This window comes from Musca domestica, unplaced genomic scaffold (assembly GCF_030504385.1).
Source record: "Musca domestica strain aabys unplaced genomic scaffold, Musca_domestica.polishedcontigs.V.1.1 213, whole genome shotgun sequence".
NCBI lineage: Eukaryota > Metazoa > Arthropoda > Insecta > Diptera > Muscidae > Musca > Musca domestica.
In genome coordinates this window covers 40,904-61,819 of record NW_026712260.1, presented here as the reverse complement: position 1 = coordinate 61,819, position 20,916 = coordinate 40,904, and the positions used below count along the sequence as shown (strand labels likewise).

Here is a 20,916-nt window from a genome sequence, read left to right as displayed (position 1 = left end):
TAGTTTTATTCTGTAAAAAAATAATTTTTAATCACTTAGTAGTGCAAGACGGATAAGATGCTCAGAGTGCATCACCACTGACCATCGAGTGGTGGAGTAGCAGGTTGTCGCTTCGTGGCAGCAGTCTCAGTCGTACGAAACTTTAGATTTGCGATTCGTTCGCTTCCCTCACACGTTACACGATTGTCATCAGGCCGACCACATGAAGAGGAATATGACCTGTCACTAGCGAACATGTCGACCCGACTGCACCAGGATGCTACAACCTGCTCGGTCTGATGAAGGCCAAAAACACCTTGGCGACCATATCAAATCGTCTATCACCAAGTCGATTACATCAACCCCAATATCATCGAGCCGACAAATAACTACCTTTGAGACGACTATCTACATATTTTAATAGCTCCTAACGAGTCTCTCTCTCTCTCCCTCTTCACAACCTTCTGGTTGCGCCGACGTTACTCATTACTTGGTAATGATGAAATCAGTTCTTTTACATTGTTTTTATACCCTCCACCATAGTATAGAGGGTATATTAAGTTTGTCATTTCGTTTGTAACACCTCGAAATATTCATTTTAGACCCCATAAAGTATATATATTCTTGATCAGCATAAAATTCCATACCAATTTAGCAACGTCCGTCCCTCTATCCGTCCCGAACATTTTCCTGTACATTTTCTGATTAAACAAACTCTTTATTTTTTATTAAATAAACCGTCTTCATTAACATTTATTCTAATGAATTTTTAATTAGATTTCAAACTAAATGCCCTCTCTTCAAGGATGGTTTCTCGATAGTGGGTTTCCCAACAAAAAATGTTTAATTGAGCGTTTTAGTTGAAAATTATTTAAAACCACAAAAATTAACGCCTCCATAACTGATAACAGCCACTTGTTTTCCAAAAAAAACAAAGACGCGGCGAAGCTCGTATGGAAAATAAATGGCTGGCCAAGTGCCACTACAAAAACTACCATCCATCCATGTCATGACATATCAGTTAGCCGGGTGGAGCGGTGCTGATGATGATGATGATGGCAGGTCGAAACGTATGAAGCGGAATATGAAATTGGTGTTAGACCAGAATTATAAATATTGCACCACCACAACCACTCACTCACTCCCAGCCAGCCAGCCAGCGCCGACCTAACGACCAAATTCATTTTTTTCGGATTGTGGTCAGTGGAGCGTTTAGCCAACCAAAAATGCTCGGTTGTTCATTTCATTTCGGGTTTGTCTGTGGGATTTGTGACTCTTTTAATTCAACTTGTCGAAAAACTACTAAAAATTCATTTGTCTTTAGGGAGTGAATGCGACTCTAAGGCAGTCAGATAAGGCTCACACACACTCACACACATACGTGACTTTATCATCGGGTTTTGTGTGTGGATGTGCTCACCCATTATGTGAGTTCCTCATTGGAAAATTAGGGAAGGAAGTTGACACACATGAAAGTAACCAACATCTCGGCCAGTCTGTCAGTGTCACCTGTCACTAGCTTCTCTTGTTGAACCCAGGCGTTCTGTTTTCTATTTTTTTCTTTCTTTTTATTTTCATTTTTCTTTTTTGGGAATTTTAAATGTGTTAATGAACTGTTAGGTAAAATTTCAAGAATTCAGACAGGGGTATCATGAAAATTATTTTTTAATTGGGTCAACAGTGGAGAGAAGTATTTCCAGGAGCTAGTGTCTTTTATTGTTTTATCTAATTTTAATAGTGGCAGTCTTATAATGAATTTGTGTCACAACTAGCCAACTTATTTATGTGGACATTTTTGGGTATATATTAATTATGAAGAATTTTCTTATTTTAATTATGGGCCATAATTTTCGGTAAACATTTTATTTGATTAAGGTAATAAAATTTAATTAAGTAGAAGACTATCCAAAGTGGTCCTGCAGACAAAATACAAAAAAAAAATTAAGAAAGCCTTAAAGTCGGGTGGTGCCGACTTTATGATACCCTACACCACTTTGCATATTTAGTAGAGCTTTACATAACAAATAAAAGTTTTAATGGGGAATTTGTGAGAATTAAATCATACCAACTATGATTATAGTACTAATTAAAAGTCCAAAGGAACTAATATATAGGAGGGATATCCTCCTCCAAATCGATTTCTACTAAGTTTGCCGAGACATTTGCTCCTTTTCAATTCGGGTTTGTATTATTCATTTAGTGCACAATTAACTAGAAATCGGATAGATATATAGAAGAGCTATATCTAAATTTGAACCGATCTCAATAAAATTTGGCAATGATATTTCTGAGCGGTATTTGATATATTTCCCTGAATATCGTGGTTACGGAGTGCATATTACGGTTGTGGGTATCAAATATAACAAATCGGATGAATATTATATATGGAAGCTATAGCTATATCTGCACCGATCTTCACCAAATTTGACATACTAGCTTCTAGACTCAATTCGGTCGTAAGTGCCGAATTTCATCCAATTTGGGCAAATATTAGACGTTTGGTGCACAATCCAAAGTAAATCGGACGAAGCTATATATGGGAGCTATATCCAAATCTGAACCGATCTCGATGAAATCTAGCAAGGGTATATCTGAGTTGTATATATATTTCCCCAAATATTGTATATGTATTTCCCCAAACATCGTTATTACAGAGTGTATATTACGGCTGCGGAGGACAAAAATAAAAAATCGGATGAACAATATATATGGGAGCTATAGCTATATTTGAACCGATTTTGATCAAATTTTGCACACTTATTTCCAGGCTTAATTTTGGTCGTACGTGCAAAATTCCATACTATTTGGTCTGATATTACACATTTGGTACACAATATAAGGCAAGTCGGACGAAGCTATATATGGGGCTATACCTAAATTTGTACCTATCACCTCCAATTTCAATAAGGTTCGTCCTTGGGCCAAACAAATGATCTGTGAAAACTTTAATCTGGATAGGGCAATAAATGCGAACTGTACTTTGTTTACAAAAATACATGGACAGACGGACGGACGGATGGACGGATGGACGGACGGACAATGTCATCAGAAAATGTGTCTACAATTATCAAAATACGTAATATCGCGTATCGTTATATGAGAGCTATAGCAAAGCTTGGACCTATATAGACTACTAGCTGAACCCGGTGCGCTTCGCTACCCCTTTTGATTTTATATGCATTCAAAATTTTATTTACTAATATATGTTGAATAAAAAAAAAACAAATTTAAAAATTAAAAAAAAAATATTGCACTACTTTAATGCGTTAATAAACAAAACCATTAGAAACACAGTAACATGACATGCATACACGAAGGGTTTGTCCTTCGGATTTATTTATTTCATAGCAAATACCAAGCGTGCAGGAAACTGAAATTTTTTGAAGTTGAGTGGCATTTCTATTGCAATTAGTAAATTCGAGGTAGCAACATGCTTCCCCTTAATAAGCGTATTTCAAATTAACTGTTGCGTTGTCGAAATATATATGTTAGCTATATCCAAATCTGAACCGATTTCAATATAATTTGTTCCAAATTGCGTTACGCATTCCAAATTTGGAGACTGTATCTGTAATCGATCTATAGATATGTGCATACAAAATCTAAATTTTTGGGAGGTACCTCCGATTCTGATGCTATATCTCCAGTTCTAAGTGGAATTTCAAAAATTTATATAGCCTATGTTATTTTCAGGCGATGTTGCAGTATACATGCAAATTTTCAGGAAAATCTGTACAGCAGTTTTCGAGTCCATGAATTACAAACAAACAAATAAACATACAAACATTTTCCTCTTTTATAGATATAGATAATAAATAGAATTCAAACCAATTCCATTAACAAATGTGGCAAAAATCATCCATATACCTAATATCAGGGGTGCATTCATACCTGATCCCCATTTAGAACGTGGACATATTTAGACAATTTTCTGTCATATTAGGTAGTAAATATCAACTTCACACATCAAATTCCAGACTATTCCATTGAAAATCAGACTGGAATCATTAATATAACAAATATCGGTAGGTATCGTTATATGAAGGCTATACGACCTATAAAGACAATATCCTGCCATAACGATTTTAAGCTATTATCGGGTTTAACAGCTCACGCACGTTTCCAGTTTGGTTTTACTGTCAAACATCTTCTAACTTTTTTATAATTTATCAATGAACAGTCTTGAAGAAATCATGGATTTAATTATTGAAATCGCGAGCTTTTTCCTTTCGCCGACGAAGCTCATTTTTGTCCCATAGTGTATGTAAATAAGCAGAATTGTCGATTTTGAAGTGAAGAAGCATGGCAAAGGCTACCAATGCATCCAGAAAAAGTCATGTGCAAAACTGCAAATTGTAACGTTACTGTGGATGGTGAGCGCTAACATTAGATGATATACATATTTTTCCCCCACCTTGGACATTGCATATTGCATATATTTGCATGAAATATTTATTTTGTAGTACGGTCTAATTCAAATAAAGTTTTCATGAATTTTTCTGTGTTTTCGAAAATCTTTTCTAGAGTTCTTAAAAAATCACCCTATGTATGGTCCCAATAATGTTGTCTTCCAATATTTTGTATTGTGAAACGTTCGAAACTATAATCTTGAAATTTTGCACGAGGGTCAATATTGTAGCGTAGGCGTGTGACAAGGCTTGATTTTTGGAAATTGGTACTAAAAGGGTACGAAAAGTACTAAAATATATTAAAAACTGCATACTTTGTATTCAACAGTCGGAATTCCGAAATTTGAAATGAAAGTCATTGATGTAGTGCTGGATAGATGCGCCAAATATTTTTGAAAATTCGAACTTTAGGGTTACGAAAAGTTCTAAAATGGTACTAAACTTCTAAAATTAATACGAGCGGTGAGCGACCATCGGCTGTTATGGCGACCCACACCATAACCATGGCTGGCGCTTGAGTTCTGGTGCCTAACCGAAGGTACACATGTTCAGCTGACCTCTTTGGCAGGGAAGTTTGTTACACAATGGGAACACATGCTACCTATTAACAGCGAATTCGGGCTAAAATTGTGGCAAAACCAACCAAAAGACTATAAATCTGGCGGTACAGTTAAATGGGGACTATACTAAAACGTGGACCTATATAGCCCATTTTCAATACCAAAAATCCTGCATAGCTAAAACACGTTTGAGTAAAATGTTATCAATCTACTTTATTTCGTTCGGAAGCTAGATTTCGAAAGATGGACTGACGGATGCAGAATCGACAAAAGAATATTATGCTGGTCAAGAATATATATACTTTGTGGGATCTACAATTTATATTTCGAGTTGTTACAAACGGAATAAACGGAACCCTCCATACTATGGTGGACGGATTTTTGGTCAACTTTCCAAGAGTTCATTCATCAAAAATTTTCCGTTGCATTAGTTCGGTCAGCTTTAATTCTTGAACCAACTGTATTTTGAAATTCCTCTACAACATTTTCCACGTTGTTGAGAAACAGAGTCCCAATTGCCGTGAATGGCGACAATCGACCAGCATGTGCCCTGATCTATCCTATTTATATTAATATCACACATTTTTCGCACAACAAAATTAAAATCAAACGAAGATATATAGGAGCTATATAAATCCGATTCTATTGACACCAATTTTTAATAGGGTCAGACATGCGCAAATCGACTCAGCATGTTAGTCTATGAAGATTATCAAACCTTTTTTACAAAATTATAGATTATGAGGCCTAACCCACGGTTTTAAAAATTTTACAATACGCCAAGTTTGAATCAAATCGTATAAAACGAAGGAGAGGTTCAGCATTGCCCATCTTCGAACTTGATCCAAGGTCAACTAGGCAGATTTTAAGCCATAAGAAAGCCACACAGCGCACAGTCTAGTGGAGAGTTAAGAAAGTAATTTTTAAGAGGACTTTCCATAACTATTAATAAATGGGGAATTGAAAAAAATTTCGAGTGTATTTATAGTAAAGTCTTTCGTAAAAAATACTTGCAATCGGAGTTATCCTTACTTGGCGAACATTCGAAAAATTGTACCGATATGACCCATTCGCTATACCAATAATTCTGAATGTAATCCAAAGACCTCTATTAAATTACACAGCTCTATTCTGAATGTTGTGAAATATATCTAAAACTATTGGAGCCGCTTAGCATGCCAAAACCATATAATGGTCAACACTATATGCAGGCTTCCACATTTCTTTTCTCCTGTGACCTTTTGAAGAAATAAAACTCATTAAATGTTCTTTTCATTCTGGTTCTTTTAGATATATTTTTGCAATGGTATATACTTTGGTTTTTTGGTTTTATAAAATATGAAACATTTATTACCTTTTTGTTTTACTAACTTTTTTTTTGAATTTCTTCTTCTTCTTCTTTGGTATATAATTGGTGATTTATTGTTTTTTTATTTTTATTTTATTTTTAATTTCTTATGCCCTTCAAAATGTTATTTGTCTCGTGTTTATTGCATTCATTTCATTATTTTTGTTCATTTTTATTTAAATGTTAATTTTTTTTATTTTGAAAATCCTAAATAGTTTGTTTTTAATTTTTCTTCATCAACTGTGTACATATGTAGTTTTTGAATTTAAATATTTTTCTTTTTATATATATATAGTAATGATGTTATGCATAGTGCATTGTATTTTGTTCAAGAGACTTAGATGTCATAAATGTCGTATTTGTTAAATACATCATCATAAGGCTGTCAATACTAGAGAATCAGTTTTTTTTTTTATTTAATATGCATTATTCTGTTATTATAATGAAAAAATTAATACTTGAAAAAGGAATTTGAAAAAATATAGAAAAATTCTTTTTGGAGTGGTCAGTTAGATATTCTAGATTATTAAAATGGATATTCTGACATACATTTTTGTTCAGCAACAGTTTTCGTTAGTTGATGTTTGATTGAGTTCATGTCGTTTGTTGGGTTTGATGTGATTTAAGTCGGATACAATACAATTTGATCGCTCATTTTTCAATAAAGTAACCTTGAAGTCAGATTATTTCAACGAGGGCTTTGAGAGGGCTTTGGAATTATAAATTATAAATAAGATACGAAATTACATCCAACCACGTCAAAAAATGTGTGGTAATAAAGCTTAAAATAACTGAAATGTACCTCTATAAAGAAATTTCAAACTCCATAAGTTTGGACATTAAATTCGGCACTTAGAATATCTTAAAATGGCATTAAAAATTCGAAATGACAAATATGTATCAATCTAATCGTTGAACTTCTTTCCCATTTTCACACCGGATATCATACTAACTGAAATATTGAGATATTTTTTTAAGAATTTTTATAAAGGACTTAAAAACCAATAAACGTGGATTCTTAAAAATTTTTTCTAAAGGACCAAAAGACGGTGATTTTTTAAAGGATATTTCGGAAAGACCAAAAAACGAATGCACGTGGATTTTTTAGAACTTTTTTCGGAAGGGCCAAAGTGGAAATAGTCGTTAATTTTTAAAGAAGGACCAAGTGAGAAATAGCCTTGGATTTTTTAAAGAATTGTTAAGAAGGACCAAAACACAAAAAAAAGATATGGATTTTTAAGGAATTTTTTCGAAAGGATTATTAAAGGATTTTTCGGAAGAACCAAAAGACAAATAGACATGGATTTTTTAAGGATTTTTCGGAAGGACCAAAAGACAAATAAACGTGGATTTTTTAAGAATTTCTCTGATGGACCGAAAGATTAATAAACGACATTTTTTAAGGATTCTTCTAAAGGATTAAGGATTTTTTAAGGATTTTTTTCGGTTATTCTGAAGGACCAAAAGACCAATAAACGCGGATTCTTAAAGGATTTTTCGAAAGAACCAAAAGACAAATTGACGTGGATTTTTTAAAGAATTTTTCTGAAGGACCAAAAGACAAAATAGGCGTGGATTTTTTAAAGAATTTTTTGGAAGGACCAAAAGGTGGGAAGACATGGATTTTTTAATGGATTTTTCTAAAGGACCAAAAGACTAATAACGTGGATTTTTTAAAGGAATTTTCGGAAGGACCAAAACACGGGAAGACATGGATTCTTTAAACGGTTTTTCTAAAGGACCAAAAGACCAATAAACGTGGATTTTTAAAGCAATTTTCGGAAGGAACAAGAATATTTCGGGAGGACCAAAAAATCTTAAATAAATGTAGTTTTATTTAAGAATTTTTCGGAAGAACAAAACGACCAATAAACGTTGATTTTTTAAAGAATTTTTCGGAAGGACCAAAAAAACTATAAACGTGGATTTTTTAAAGAATTTTTCTAAAGGACCAAAAGACATTTAAACATAGATTTTTTAAAGAATTTTTCTAAAGGACCAAAAGACGGGAAGACATGGATTTTTTAAATAATTTTTCTAAAGGACCAACAGATCAATAAACGTAGAATTCTTGAAAAGGACTAAAAGACTAATAAATATAGATTTTTTAAAGAATTTTTTGGAAAGACGCAGATTTTTTAAAGAATTTTTCAAAAGGACCAAAAACCAATAAACGTGGATTTTTAAAGGATTTTCGGAAGGACCAAAAGACAAACAAACGTGAATTTTTTAAGGATTTTCGGAAGGACTAAAAGACAAACAAACGTGGATTTTTTAAGGATTTTTCTGAAGGCCGGAAGACTAATAAACTGCAATTTTTTAAGGATTCTTCTACCTATAACTTGGGGTTTTAAAGGATTTTTCCGAAGGACCAAAAGAACAATAAACGTGAGTATTTTAAAGGATATTTCTAAAGGACACAAAGGCAAATAGATGTGGATTTTTTTAAAGATTTTTTCGGAAGGACCAACAGATTAATAAAAGTGGATTTTTTAATTGATTTTTCTAAGGGATTTTTCAAAAGACCAATAAACGTGGATTTTTAAAGAATTTTTTGCAATGACCAAAAGACCTATTAACGAACTTGGATTTATAAAAACTTTTTTTTTATATATTTTGGGAAAAACTTTGAATTTCTCAACAATGATTTTTAAGAATTTTCTGTAATACCTCTAGAAAATACCAGTTAAATTTTCCCGGTAAAATTATTGTGTTTATTTGCCTTTGGAAAAATTTTTACAAATTATAACTTTGTGTATGGAAGATATACCTTTAATGCTGAAGGAAATATTTGAATATACATATTTTAAATAGAATCAGTGAATTATTCTGAATTTTCTCGGAGTTATAATTTTTTAAAATTTAGAACCCTTTTGTGGGGAGGTACCTGACAATTATGCCCATATTCGAATACGCATATATTAACCAAAAATGTAAAAGTTTATAAAACTAATTCAAAATAGGGATTTGAGGTACCTAGAGGGTTTCAATATTTAAGATATTTAAAATATAATGTTAATTCTTTGAAACCTCTAAAGATCAAGGTTGTGGAATACTTTTCCCAATTATAGATATTCTTAAGACCCAAACGTCATTTTCAATAGAGTATGCAAAAAATTTAATATTTAGAGTTAGTAACTGCAGTTAAACCCACAAATCACTTTCTATTGGAAAGGCCCCTTCGGTCCAAATCTATTTGGTAGATTTCGTTTTTGAATTAGTATCATAATGTTGTACCCCTTAGGACCATCCTCAACCAAACGTAGGATAACCATCATATCGGTTCAGATATAGCTATAGCTCCCATATATATTGTTCATCCGATTTGTAACTTTTGTGCGCCGCAGCCGTAGTATGCACTCCGTAACAACGATATTCAGGGAAAAATATTTTACCAAAATTTATCGAAATCGGTTCTGATTTGGATATAGCTCCCATATATATATATTTATCCGATTTCAAGTTAATTGTTCACCAAATGGGCAATATAAGTCCGAAATTAAAAGATACAAATGCTTCGGCATATTTAGTCCTTTGAACTTTACATTATAATTATAATCATAGCGTGTATGATTGAATTCTCCCATAAAAACTTTTAATTGTTAGGCGGAGCTCAACTAAATTAGCAAAGTGGTGTAGGGTATCATAAAGTCGGTCCCGCCCGACTTTAAAACTTTCTTTACTGGTTTTTCTTTACTTATGAATTTCCAAAAATATTTACCTCTAAGTACTTTTTATAAACCTAAAGTAGCTAATTTCCATCTCCTCTTGCTCAGAGGGTGAACCTTACAAATAGCTTTCACCTGCAAATTAACAAGGGTGTCATACCATTTTGTGTCCATTACTATTTTTTGCATCCTTTTAGGGTTTATCTAAATAAAATTCTAGGATTCCAGGTCTCTTTGGGCGAAATCCAAACCTTTCGACTCGATCTGACTATGTCCGTCCCTTTATCCATCTGCCGTGCGCACTATAACTCCTGAAGGATCATATCGGTACATAGGTCCTCCGCCACAAAAGATGGTAAAATTTTGAATAAAACCAAGATAAATAGTATCAGTTGGTTTTGCCGATAGATGTATTGAGTTATGATTATTCTAACTATTGACCCTCTATGGGGGAGGTTCGAAACAATTGGCCAATATTGCCCAATTTGTATCTGACTTAAGTCTGATACAAATATTACAACATGCCATATTTGGACGATTTCGCTACTTCCTATACTTTATATGAGATATGTGCAAATTTTTGGAAAATGTAGAAATATGTGTGAGGTACCAGATATAGCGGACAGGTACCAGATACAGCGGATGGATCGAGTTATATACGAAATCATAAATTCAGGTTAATAACATATACATATCAGATTTATGGCTAAGGGGAAAATTAAGATATAGCAAATTCTATAGGCTCGCCGACTTGTTTCGCAAGTCATGCAGATATAAGTATGGGAAATTGTTATCCTTTGTGGGTGAGGTACAAGAAGGGGGTTGGCAGATTTCTATCATTTTCACAACAGATTTTGTGTTCGCAAAAGGTTTGTATGTGTGTCTTCAAATTTGACAGTAGGATGCTTATTTCGCGTTTTATTTTTAAAAATTTGGAAACCTTTGTGGGGTGGACCGATAGATCCCATTTTCACAGCAGATATTGTTAGAATAATGGCATGTGTGAAATTTGAAGAGAACCGGATGCTTATTTCGGATTTTAAGGGGGAGGTACCAGAAGAAATGGTCCGATCTCTACCATTTTTATAACAGATCTTGTGTTGATAGAAATAATAAGATGTGCCAAGTCTGAATGGAATCGGATGTTAACTTCGCGTTTTAGAAGCTTCATGGATATTCAAAATGTTGACCAGAAGGAGTGGACCGATAAATTACATTTTCAAACCAGATCTTGTGTTAATAAAAATATTATAACGTGTGAAAGAAAATCGGATTCATATTTCTCATTTTAAAAATTTTTCACAAATTTTGACCCTTTGCGGGGGAGGTACTTGATGGAGTGGGCCGATACTCTCCATTTTCGCACATGACCTAGCACTGACAAAAATGTAATGATTAGCAAATGTTATGATACTTCCTTTCTTCCAGACAGACGGAGGGACGGAAATCGCTAGGTCGACTCCATGTGTCCTGACACGGATTAGGCCCAAAGAGACCTGGGGTCTAAAAAAAATTATTTCGGTGAGACACGTTCTGGCCATATTAAATGATATATACTCTCTCTTGTCATTTGGATGAGGGTATATTGAGTCGTGTACCCTATATTGTCCAATGTTACGACATGGTAGTATTATCAGACATAGATCAGAAGCAAACCAGTAAAGAAAGTCTTCAAGTCGGGCGGGGCCGACTTTATGATACCCTACACCACTTTGCTAATTTAATAGAGCTCCACATAACAATTAAAAGTTTTTATGGGAGAATTCAATCATACACCCTATGATTATAATTATAAGTTAAAGTTCAAAGGACTAAATATGCCGAAGCATAAGTATCTTTTAAATTCGGACTTGTATTGCATATTTGGTGCACAATTAATTTGAAATCGGATAAAGATATATATGGGAGCTATATCCAAATCTGAACCGATCTCGATAAAATTTGGCAAAGATATTTCTGAGCTGTATTTGATATATTTCCCCAAATATTGTTATTGCATAGTGCATATTACGGCGGCGGTGGACAAAAATAACAAATCGGATGAACAATATATATGGGAGCTATAGCTATATCTGAACCGATTTCGATCAAGTTTGGCATACATATTTTCAGGCCTAATTTGGGTGTATATGTAAAATTCCATACAATTCGGGCTGATATTACACGTTTGGTGCACAATAAAAGGCAAATCGGACGAAGATATATATGGGAGCTATATCTAAATTTTGACCGATTATCTCCAATTTCAATAGGGTTCGTCCTTGGGCCAAACAAAAGATCTTTGCAAAATTTCATCTGGATCGGGCAATAAATGCGACCTGTTCTTTGTTTACAAAAATACATGGACAGACGGACAGACGGACGGAAAGACGGACGGACGGACGGACATGCATAAATCGACTCAGAATGTGATTCTATGCATGTGATCCTTCTGCCTGTTACAAACAAATGCACAAAGTCATAATACCCTGACCACCTTGTGGTGTAGGGTATAAAAGTGGAAATATTGGCTCACTGTTGCCCTACATTCCCCTTAAAGGGAATGTGTTGAAACATGAAAATATGTTGGTCCACGCTTTTTGGATATCGTTCGAAAAGGGTTAGCTCGATGTTTTTCCCACTCCCAGAAGTAATCCTGCTCAAATTCGAGTAGAGAGTTAAGCTCGCTTGAAATCGAGCCGCATAAACTTTTGTCTAGTGCTCTTTTAGTTTATGTTAACTCGTATTCCTCAATCCTCACAGGCAAGTCTCACTCCTAATATGATTTAAAGATAGCAACTCCAGTTAATTTCTAAAGACACCCGATTAGCACCTCCAAAACTCAGCCTCAGAAAAAAAAAACTTAAAAATAATAAAAACGAAATTAAAACTCCCAGCATCATTTTTGGTGTTGTAAAAAATGCAACAAATTTATTCACAATTTTTTTAGTAACGCCTTTACATTTTGTGTTGCACAGTGGAGCGAGAGAGTTCGATAAGATCGTTATGAGAACAATGATGAGAAACAAAATGAGAGAGTTATTAGCTATCGTTTTTCTTTTTTCAATAATCGTTAACGTTCACAGCAAATGTGGCAATTTCCTAAGTGTCTTAACACACTACACGTTAAAAGTATGCAACAGGTGACAATTGAGTACATAGTATGCTAAGAGAATATATACTTTTGCATGGAATTGATGAATTTGATGTGTCTACACAGAGGGAGAGTTATATCATCTACCCATACGTCATTGGTTTCGATTTTCAGCATTAATTTCTTAATATTGTTTTAGTTTTTTGTTTTTGGTATTACAATTTAATTTAGTTGCTAAATAATATACTTTATAATTATTATATGTATGTATATATCCATAATTGATTATTATTGGTTTTTTTTCTTGTTTCCTTTAATATATTAAATAATACATAAAAAATTATTATTATTATTATTTTAAAATTCTACACAAAAAAAATAATTAATTATTAATATTGTTTTAGTCCTCATTGCATTTTATGATTTTGTTGTTTTTCTTGATTTTCTATAAAATAAGTTCAAAAAGATCGTTCATGTTTTTTTGTTGTTCTTGGGATTTATTCATTTGTTTTCAGTCCAATTATGTCCTCTTTGGGGTCCGTCATGGAAGTCATTTGAGTAGTGGTCGAATAAAATGGTCTCATTACTAGATCACTATGTGGTTTTCATTTTCATTTCAATTTTTTACATTATTTTATCATCATAAATATGTGTCTATCGTAATAATTATAATTATTATTAGAATATAAATATAAAGTATGATTCGGGATTTGTGTTTTGGTTTTTTTTTTAGATTTTGGTTTAATAGGGATATAGATTTTTCCGCTTGAGTTCCATATCAAGATCAGCCAATTGTTGTAGGAAACCATCATTGGGATGAATATCACGATGCATGCGCACTTTGCGAATGGCCTCAACGGCGGTCATTTTCCGGCAAATCATAAGATAGGCAAGAACGCACGTAGCCGAACGGGACATACCGACCAAACAGTGCACCAAAACACGACCTGTGAATGGAATAAAAAAAGGGATTAATATTTTTTTAAGAAATCATGAAAAATATTGAAGACAATACATAAAAGGACAAGGAGTCCTGACAAATATTCTAAATTAAAGTTTTGAAAAATATTCAGTCGGGGTTTCGGCTGAAATACATTCAGCATTTGGCCATACATTTATTTATACTCTTTTCGGAGGTGGTATAGATTTACATTGGACCTATACTTCCCATAGTAATACAAGATCTAATATTTTTGGAAATAATTCAAGGTGCGAAGAAAACTCAGGAATAATATCGGGAACAACTTAGTTTAGTAAAAATTCTTCGATTTTTTTCCAGAGGTAGGTATTTCTTACCCTGACTGCGGAAAATTATTTCTTTTTCGATTGAGTTGAAATTTAGCAAATAATTCGGTACTTTTAATGACTTTAGCATTATTCACCGGAATCGTTTCAGATTTGGTATTTGAAGTTCGTAATGGATACTTCAGCCTAAAACAGAAAATGGGCTGTGAAGGTCCACGTCTTCGTATAGCCCCATATACGGTAATGTGCGACAATATTCATCGGAATTATTTCAAATTTGGTATTTGAAGTTCGAATTGGATGCTACAGCCTACGACAGAAGATTATCTGTGTAGGTTCACGTCTTCGTATAGCCTCCATATAACGGTACCTCCCGATATTCGGTATTTTGATGATTTTATCAACATTATTCACCAGAATTGTTTCAAATTCCATATTTGAAGTTCGCAATGGATACTACAGCCTATGACAGAAAATGGTCCATACAGGTCCACGCCTTCGTATAACAGTACCTCCCGATATTCGGTACTTTTAATGATTTTAGCATTATTCACCGGAATTGTTTCAAATTTGATGTTTGAAGTTCGTAATGGATACTACAGCCTATGACAGAAATTGTCTGAGCAGGTCCACGTCTTCGTATAGCCCCATATTCGGTATTGTGATGATTTTAGCAACATTATTCACCGGAATTGTTTCAAATTTGATGTTTGAAGTACGTAATGGATACTACAGTCTATGACAGAAATTGTCTGTGCAGGTCCACATCTTCGTATAGCCCCCATATAACGGTACCTCCCGATATTCGATGATTTTAGCTACGTTATTCACCGATTTTTTTCAAGTTTCGCGTTTGAATATTGTAAAGGGTTATGACAAAAGTTGCCGTCGTCGTATAGACCCAAATATAACGGCTAAATTCGGTAATTTTAAGATCTTAACTGGTTTTATTTATTTTTTTTTTTAATTTTTTTTTTTTTAAGATTACCAAATTCGTTCAAAATTGTGGAGGGTATTCAAAGATCGGCCAGGCCAAACTAACAGTTTTTTCCTTTTTTTGTGTGTCTGAAAAACTTTTTTATGCTCTTAAAAATCACCCTTTTTATTGAACAATTAAACAAAAGGATTTTAACCAGTATCTTCAAAATTTATGCAAGTAGTCAATATGTCTAGGCATCATAGATTTTCTACTAAAAATACTTAATGCATACTTTTAGGAGTTGAAATATTGGTAATACATAAAACATATTAGTAATAATAATGGTAATATAATAATATAATATATACATAAACATTAAAAGCCACTAATATTTACCTCCACTGCTCAGGGCGTTGTCAATGAATTTGGCGGCCACATAGAAATAACGTGAAATATCTGTCGTCGGAGCATCAACCATTGGGAAGCCCATATACCTGAAAATAGTGTCTTTGTTGTTTCTTCTGCTCTCATTCAAAAATAAAATATTTATATGTTTTTTTTTATGAACGATATATCGCGTTGCATGATTTTCCGCATATCATGTATTATGCATGTGTGAGTAGTATATGTTCATGTTCATGTGTATGTGCGAGTGGGTGTGTGCGATATATTTTCATTTCGTGATCATGTCGTATTTGTAATCGATTCAAATGCAATATTTTACAAGGCAAATGAATTTAAAATTACATTATAATGCCAAAAGGAGTTGTTATAATTGGTGTGTGTAAATTTTGATTGTTGTCGTAGTAGTGGTATCGATGTGATAAGCAGCGAGTTTTGTCAAGAAAATATGAAAATATAAATTTTGAAATAAATTAATAAAAATAAATAAATTAATCAATAATACAAGTATACAGAACATAGTTACTTGGTTTTTATTGAGATGAGATTTTTTATTGCTTCGCCAAAACTAAAGTAACCCTTTGACCATAAATGAACTGTAGTGGTCATTTAGCTGGCGCTTTTTGATTAAAAGCTCGCTCTAACTTCAGAACATCTTTCATAATGAAGCTTTTTAAAATTCGTACTAAGCGGTACTAAAGACTAGAGAGTAGAAATTGTAGTGTTTTTGGGAATTTGTTCTAAGAAATTCTACAAATTATACTTTTTAGCCTTAAATTTTAAAAATTTTCGTGAATTCACGGATATGGTAGTGTATTCGAGAATTCATATCAAATAGGTTTCAAATTACTAAAAACTTTTTTGCCTCATTTTTACTACACCAGCGAGTGGTTTTGCTTTTATACCCTCCATCATAGTACGGGAGGGTACATTAATCATTCCGTTTGTAATACCCCGAAATATACATTTTAGACCCCACAAAGTATATATATTATTGATCAGCAATAAATTTAATGTTGATTTGGCTATGCAGGTCCACGTCTTCGCATTGACCCTAAAATGGTATTTTTAAGATCTTATCAGAAATTTAAATGATTCTATTTTCTATTTTATTTTTTGAAAATTTTTAACTTTTTTCCACATGGGGAAGAATGCTTTTTAACTTCGTAACTTTGTTTTTTTTATTTTTAATAATGAATACTGTTTTTAGGTAATTTAAATAATAATTGTTATAAGAGCTTTAAAGCATTTTTTATTATTCGACCAACGTCGGGAAGGCCATTGAAAGCATCCTGGAACGCGAGTGAATTTCAGAACATCGATTAATGTTACCAGGTGAGTGGAACGAAAATAAGGCCAGACAGTCCATAGTATACCGTCGTGGGTCAAGGCAAAACATTTATTCAAACATGTATTTCGCATAGAATCCAAGTGCCGTCGTGGTCCTTTATTATTAAATAACTCAACCATTTGGGACGAATTTGGAAGTGTTCAAAAAAATTAAAACCGTTAAAAATTCTGTTAATATCTTAAAAATTCCGAATATAACCCTTATATTGGATTCTAGCTAAATTTATCAAAATACCGCATGCAGGTAGGTACCGATATATGGGGCTACGAAGACCTGGTCCTGAACAATTTTCTGTAACAAAATACCGAATATAGGGAGGTACCGATATATACGAGAACGAGGACCAGCATAGACGATATTTTGTCATAGGCCCATTACGAACTCTAAATACGAAATTTTAAACAACTCCCGTAAATAATGTTGCTAAAATCATCTAAATACCGAATATCGGGAGGTACTGTTATATGGGGGTTATATAGACAATAATCTTCCAGGGGGTAAAGTATCCAGAAGGAACTTCTTGTGTGGATTTTCAGACAATTTCATTAAAAAATTTGGCTGCAATCATCGAAATGTCTAATATCGGGATGTACCGTTGTATGGAGGCTACATAATATCGTGAACCGATATAGCCCATCTTCGAACTTGACCTGCATGCAGACAAAATACTGATCTGTGCAAATTTTTAGCTTCCTATCAGACGAACAGGGCTAAATAGTCTTAGAATTTTACGCTGATCCAGTATATACATACTTTTTTAGGTCTAAAATTATTATTTCGATGAGTTACAAACGGAATGACGAACTTAATAGACCCTACATACTATATATGATGGAGGGTATAAAAATAGGTCATATAGGTCCGTTTTTTCATATAGGCCCGATACAACTGTACTGTCAGATTTAAGGTTTTTTGGAACATACTATGTATGTTCTTTTTGCGGATGGATATGATGATGTTTAGTATTCAAAATGTTGACCCGTTGTGGCGGAGATACAAGAAGGAATGATTTGATCTATTCCTAGTCATACTAGATCTATAATTGGGAGAGCCGTTGGAATATGCATTCGGATTCTTCCATTACATTTTATAAACATTTCCTTATTCAAAATGTGGGGGTGGTACCAGCAGGAGTGGGCCGATCCATCTATCTTTTTATCAGACCAAGATAAAAGTTGGGATATGAAAAATTTAAGGACAAATGGACTCGTTTACATTTTATAAACATTACGAGGGAGGTACAAAAAGAAGTAAAGCAGTAGCGCCCATTTTAGCACCTTATCTAGCACTATAAATATTAAGATTTACAAAGTCGGAAAGAAATCGAATGATCCTTTCTTTTTCGATGAAGCCGTTCGCAGCTATGGGGCCTCTGTTTCTTAAAAGCATGGAAAATTTTGCGGAAGGATTAAGGTTTGAAGCCCTTCGAAATACACCTAGTGCAATAACTTAAGCTTATCAACCTACTGCCATGCAGAATCTTTTATAGGGAAATTGTGTTCAACGACGAAGCTGATTTTTAGTACAAAGGGTACGTTACTAAACATAATTGTCAAGTTTGGAGTGAAGATCAGACAGAAGCAAAAGCTACCAACCATCCGGAAAAAGTCGCAGTTTGGTACAAGTTAAGGGATGGAGGCATCATTGATTATACTGCCAAGTTAAAAATTCCATTACCAAATAATGGTTTTCTAACCTTTTTTTGAAAATCGTAACTACTTAGAAATAAATCTACTAAATAATTCGTTTTGAAAAGAAAAGTCGACAAATAAATTGAAACCAAAAAAAAAATTATGAAAGATGTAAGCGCACACTCTATGCCGACTTTACTCATTACTTGGTAATGAGTTCACTAAGTTATGTTTATATTGCATCTATTTAAGGAATATTCCATTACTTTCAATCTACTGATGATATTGAAGGTTGTTTGTTTACATTACCCCTTCTTGGATTATTTGCCTAATTTCCACTAACTCCCACTCTGAAAAAAACTCAAACAAATATCTCTCTGTATACTCGTGTACAATTAAATTAAACAAATTAAACCACAAAAATAATTCTCTGTAATTAGTTAATGGTGAAAAACGTATGAGTTAATCAAATGTGAATGCTCCACTCTGGCTGACGTGACATGAGTGACATATGAGAGCTACCTCAAAAAAAAAAACATTACCTTATGCTTGGCATATCACGATAATAGCTGTGCCCTGTATCAACTTGGCCGTAACGACAACCCTCGGCGGCATTTAAGACATGTGTAATTCCTTTCATGCGCAGGAAAGTTTTATTTTTCGCCGAAGCTCTGTACAAATGAAATTAATTTTAAATTATATGTCATCCGAAAATGAAAATTCAGCCAGGGCCATGGTGGCACCAGCCGCCGCTACTTACGCATCACCAATATAGATACCGGGATACACTTCATCACAGTCAACGTCATGAATGGCACATTCGGATCTTAGGGGTCCTTGCATGCATGGTGTCATTGAGTAGTGGAGGACTCGTTGCAATTGGCGTCCTGTGGTATGTTCACTTGAGGTGCCGGCAGCTGTCTCCAGACGACTGGGCGACTGAAAAAATACAAAACAGAGCGAGAGAGAAAGACAAAATTATTCTCTTGAAACAAATAAAGTCCATTATTATACACACACACACGAGATGTATATATGTGTGTGTGAGAGACAACATTATGCATAATCTTTATAACGTTTACACATTCAAACTCATCCATCCATCCTTCGCCGCCTTTGCGTATAAAATTTGTTTTTTTTTTAATTCATATGCCTTGGTCATGGTAATAACTCATCTAGCCATGAAGAACACAAAATCCCCATTGACATTGGCCAAGAAAACCATTCGTGCAGTATGTGATGACATGCATTCGGACGACTGACTGACTAACTGAACGAATAAAGTCAAGTCCGTTGCCAAGATGTCATACAAATAAATTACAATATATAAATACATATGTATATCCTTCCAAGTCCAAAGATGCAGTGCTATGGCCATGCATGAGATCAGTGGATTTTCGTTGGGGCAAGGAAATACAATAACAAAAACCCTGAGCGCCAACACAAGAGGACAAAAACAATGGATTCAATGTCAATGTGACAATGGCAATGACAATGACAATCATTGACAAGGTAGGTCGGCCGGTAGGAAAACAGAACGGTTTAATGATTTAACAATCAAGGTTAACCCCAATATCAAGCCTGTATCCTACAAGAAAATTTAGTTTAAGAACCCAAAAATTAATAGGGTCGAACCAATGACCTAACACTTTGACCAATTCAAACAGTCCAGTCCAAAAAGTCCAAATACCTGAAATCATGACCCCAAGGAATGTATGACCCATTTTAATGCCAAATATTCTGAAGATAATAGGAAGGGCTTAACTGTAGTTTAGTAAAAACTCTCAGATTTTTCTAGAGGTAGGTATTTGTACCCTGATTCCGGAGCAGTACTTTTATACCCTACACATAGTGGTAAGGGTATTTGCATTTGTTTGTAACATGGAGGTGGAAGCGAGATAGACCCATAGTTATTTTTGAGGATCTTCATAGAATAACTTTTTGAGTCGATTTATGCATGTCAGTCCATCTGTCCGGCCGTCCATGTATTCTTGTGAGCTAAATACAGGTCGCACTTATAATACAATTGAGATGAAAATTTCCAAACAAGGACAAACCTTATTGAAATTGGTAAGAATCGGCTCAAATTTAGATATCGCTCCCATATATCTTCAACTGATTTCGGTTTAAAATTGCACCAAATGGCCAATATGAGTCCAAAAGTCCTGAAATTTTGTTCATCCAACCGAATTAAGTCTCGAAGTAGGTACGTCGAATTTTGTCAAATCGGTTCAGATATAGCTATAGCTCCCATATACATGTTTCATCTGATTTGGTGTTTAAGTCCCTCACATTCTTAATATGCATTCGACAACAATGATATTTGGTACC

The 20,916-nt window shown here is 34.0% G+C and overlaps 1 protein-coding gene across 3 annotated transcripts in view; it reads right to left on the bottom strand.

Moving 5' to 3' along the window:
• Window positions 1-13,513: 13,513 nt before the first annotated feature.
• LOC131802576 (dual specificity protein phosphatase 13-like) overlaps window positions 13,514-20,916 on the bottom strand; it is a 43,794-nt gene continuing 36,391 nt past the window's right edge. For 2 of the 3 annotated variants that reach the window (XM_059122895.1, XM_059122897.1), the window contains 4 exons: window positions 19,346-19,524; window positions 19,128-19,256; window positions 15,598-15,722; window positions 13,514-13,984 (listed from right to left, as the gene is read on the bottom strand). In XM_059122895.1, the coding sequence (XP_058978878.1) occupies window positions 13,779-13,984; window positions 15,598-15,722; window positions 19,128-19,256; window positions 19,346-19,524 (639 nt within the window). In that variant the 3' untranslated portion in view covers window positions 13,514-13,778. The remainder of the gene's footprint in view (window positions 13,985-15,597; window positions 15,723-19,127; window positions 19,257-19,345; window positions 19,525-20,916) is intronic. The other variant, XM_059122896.1, reaches the window with a different exon arrangement.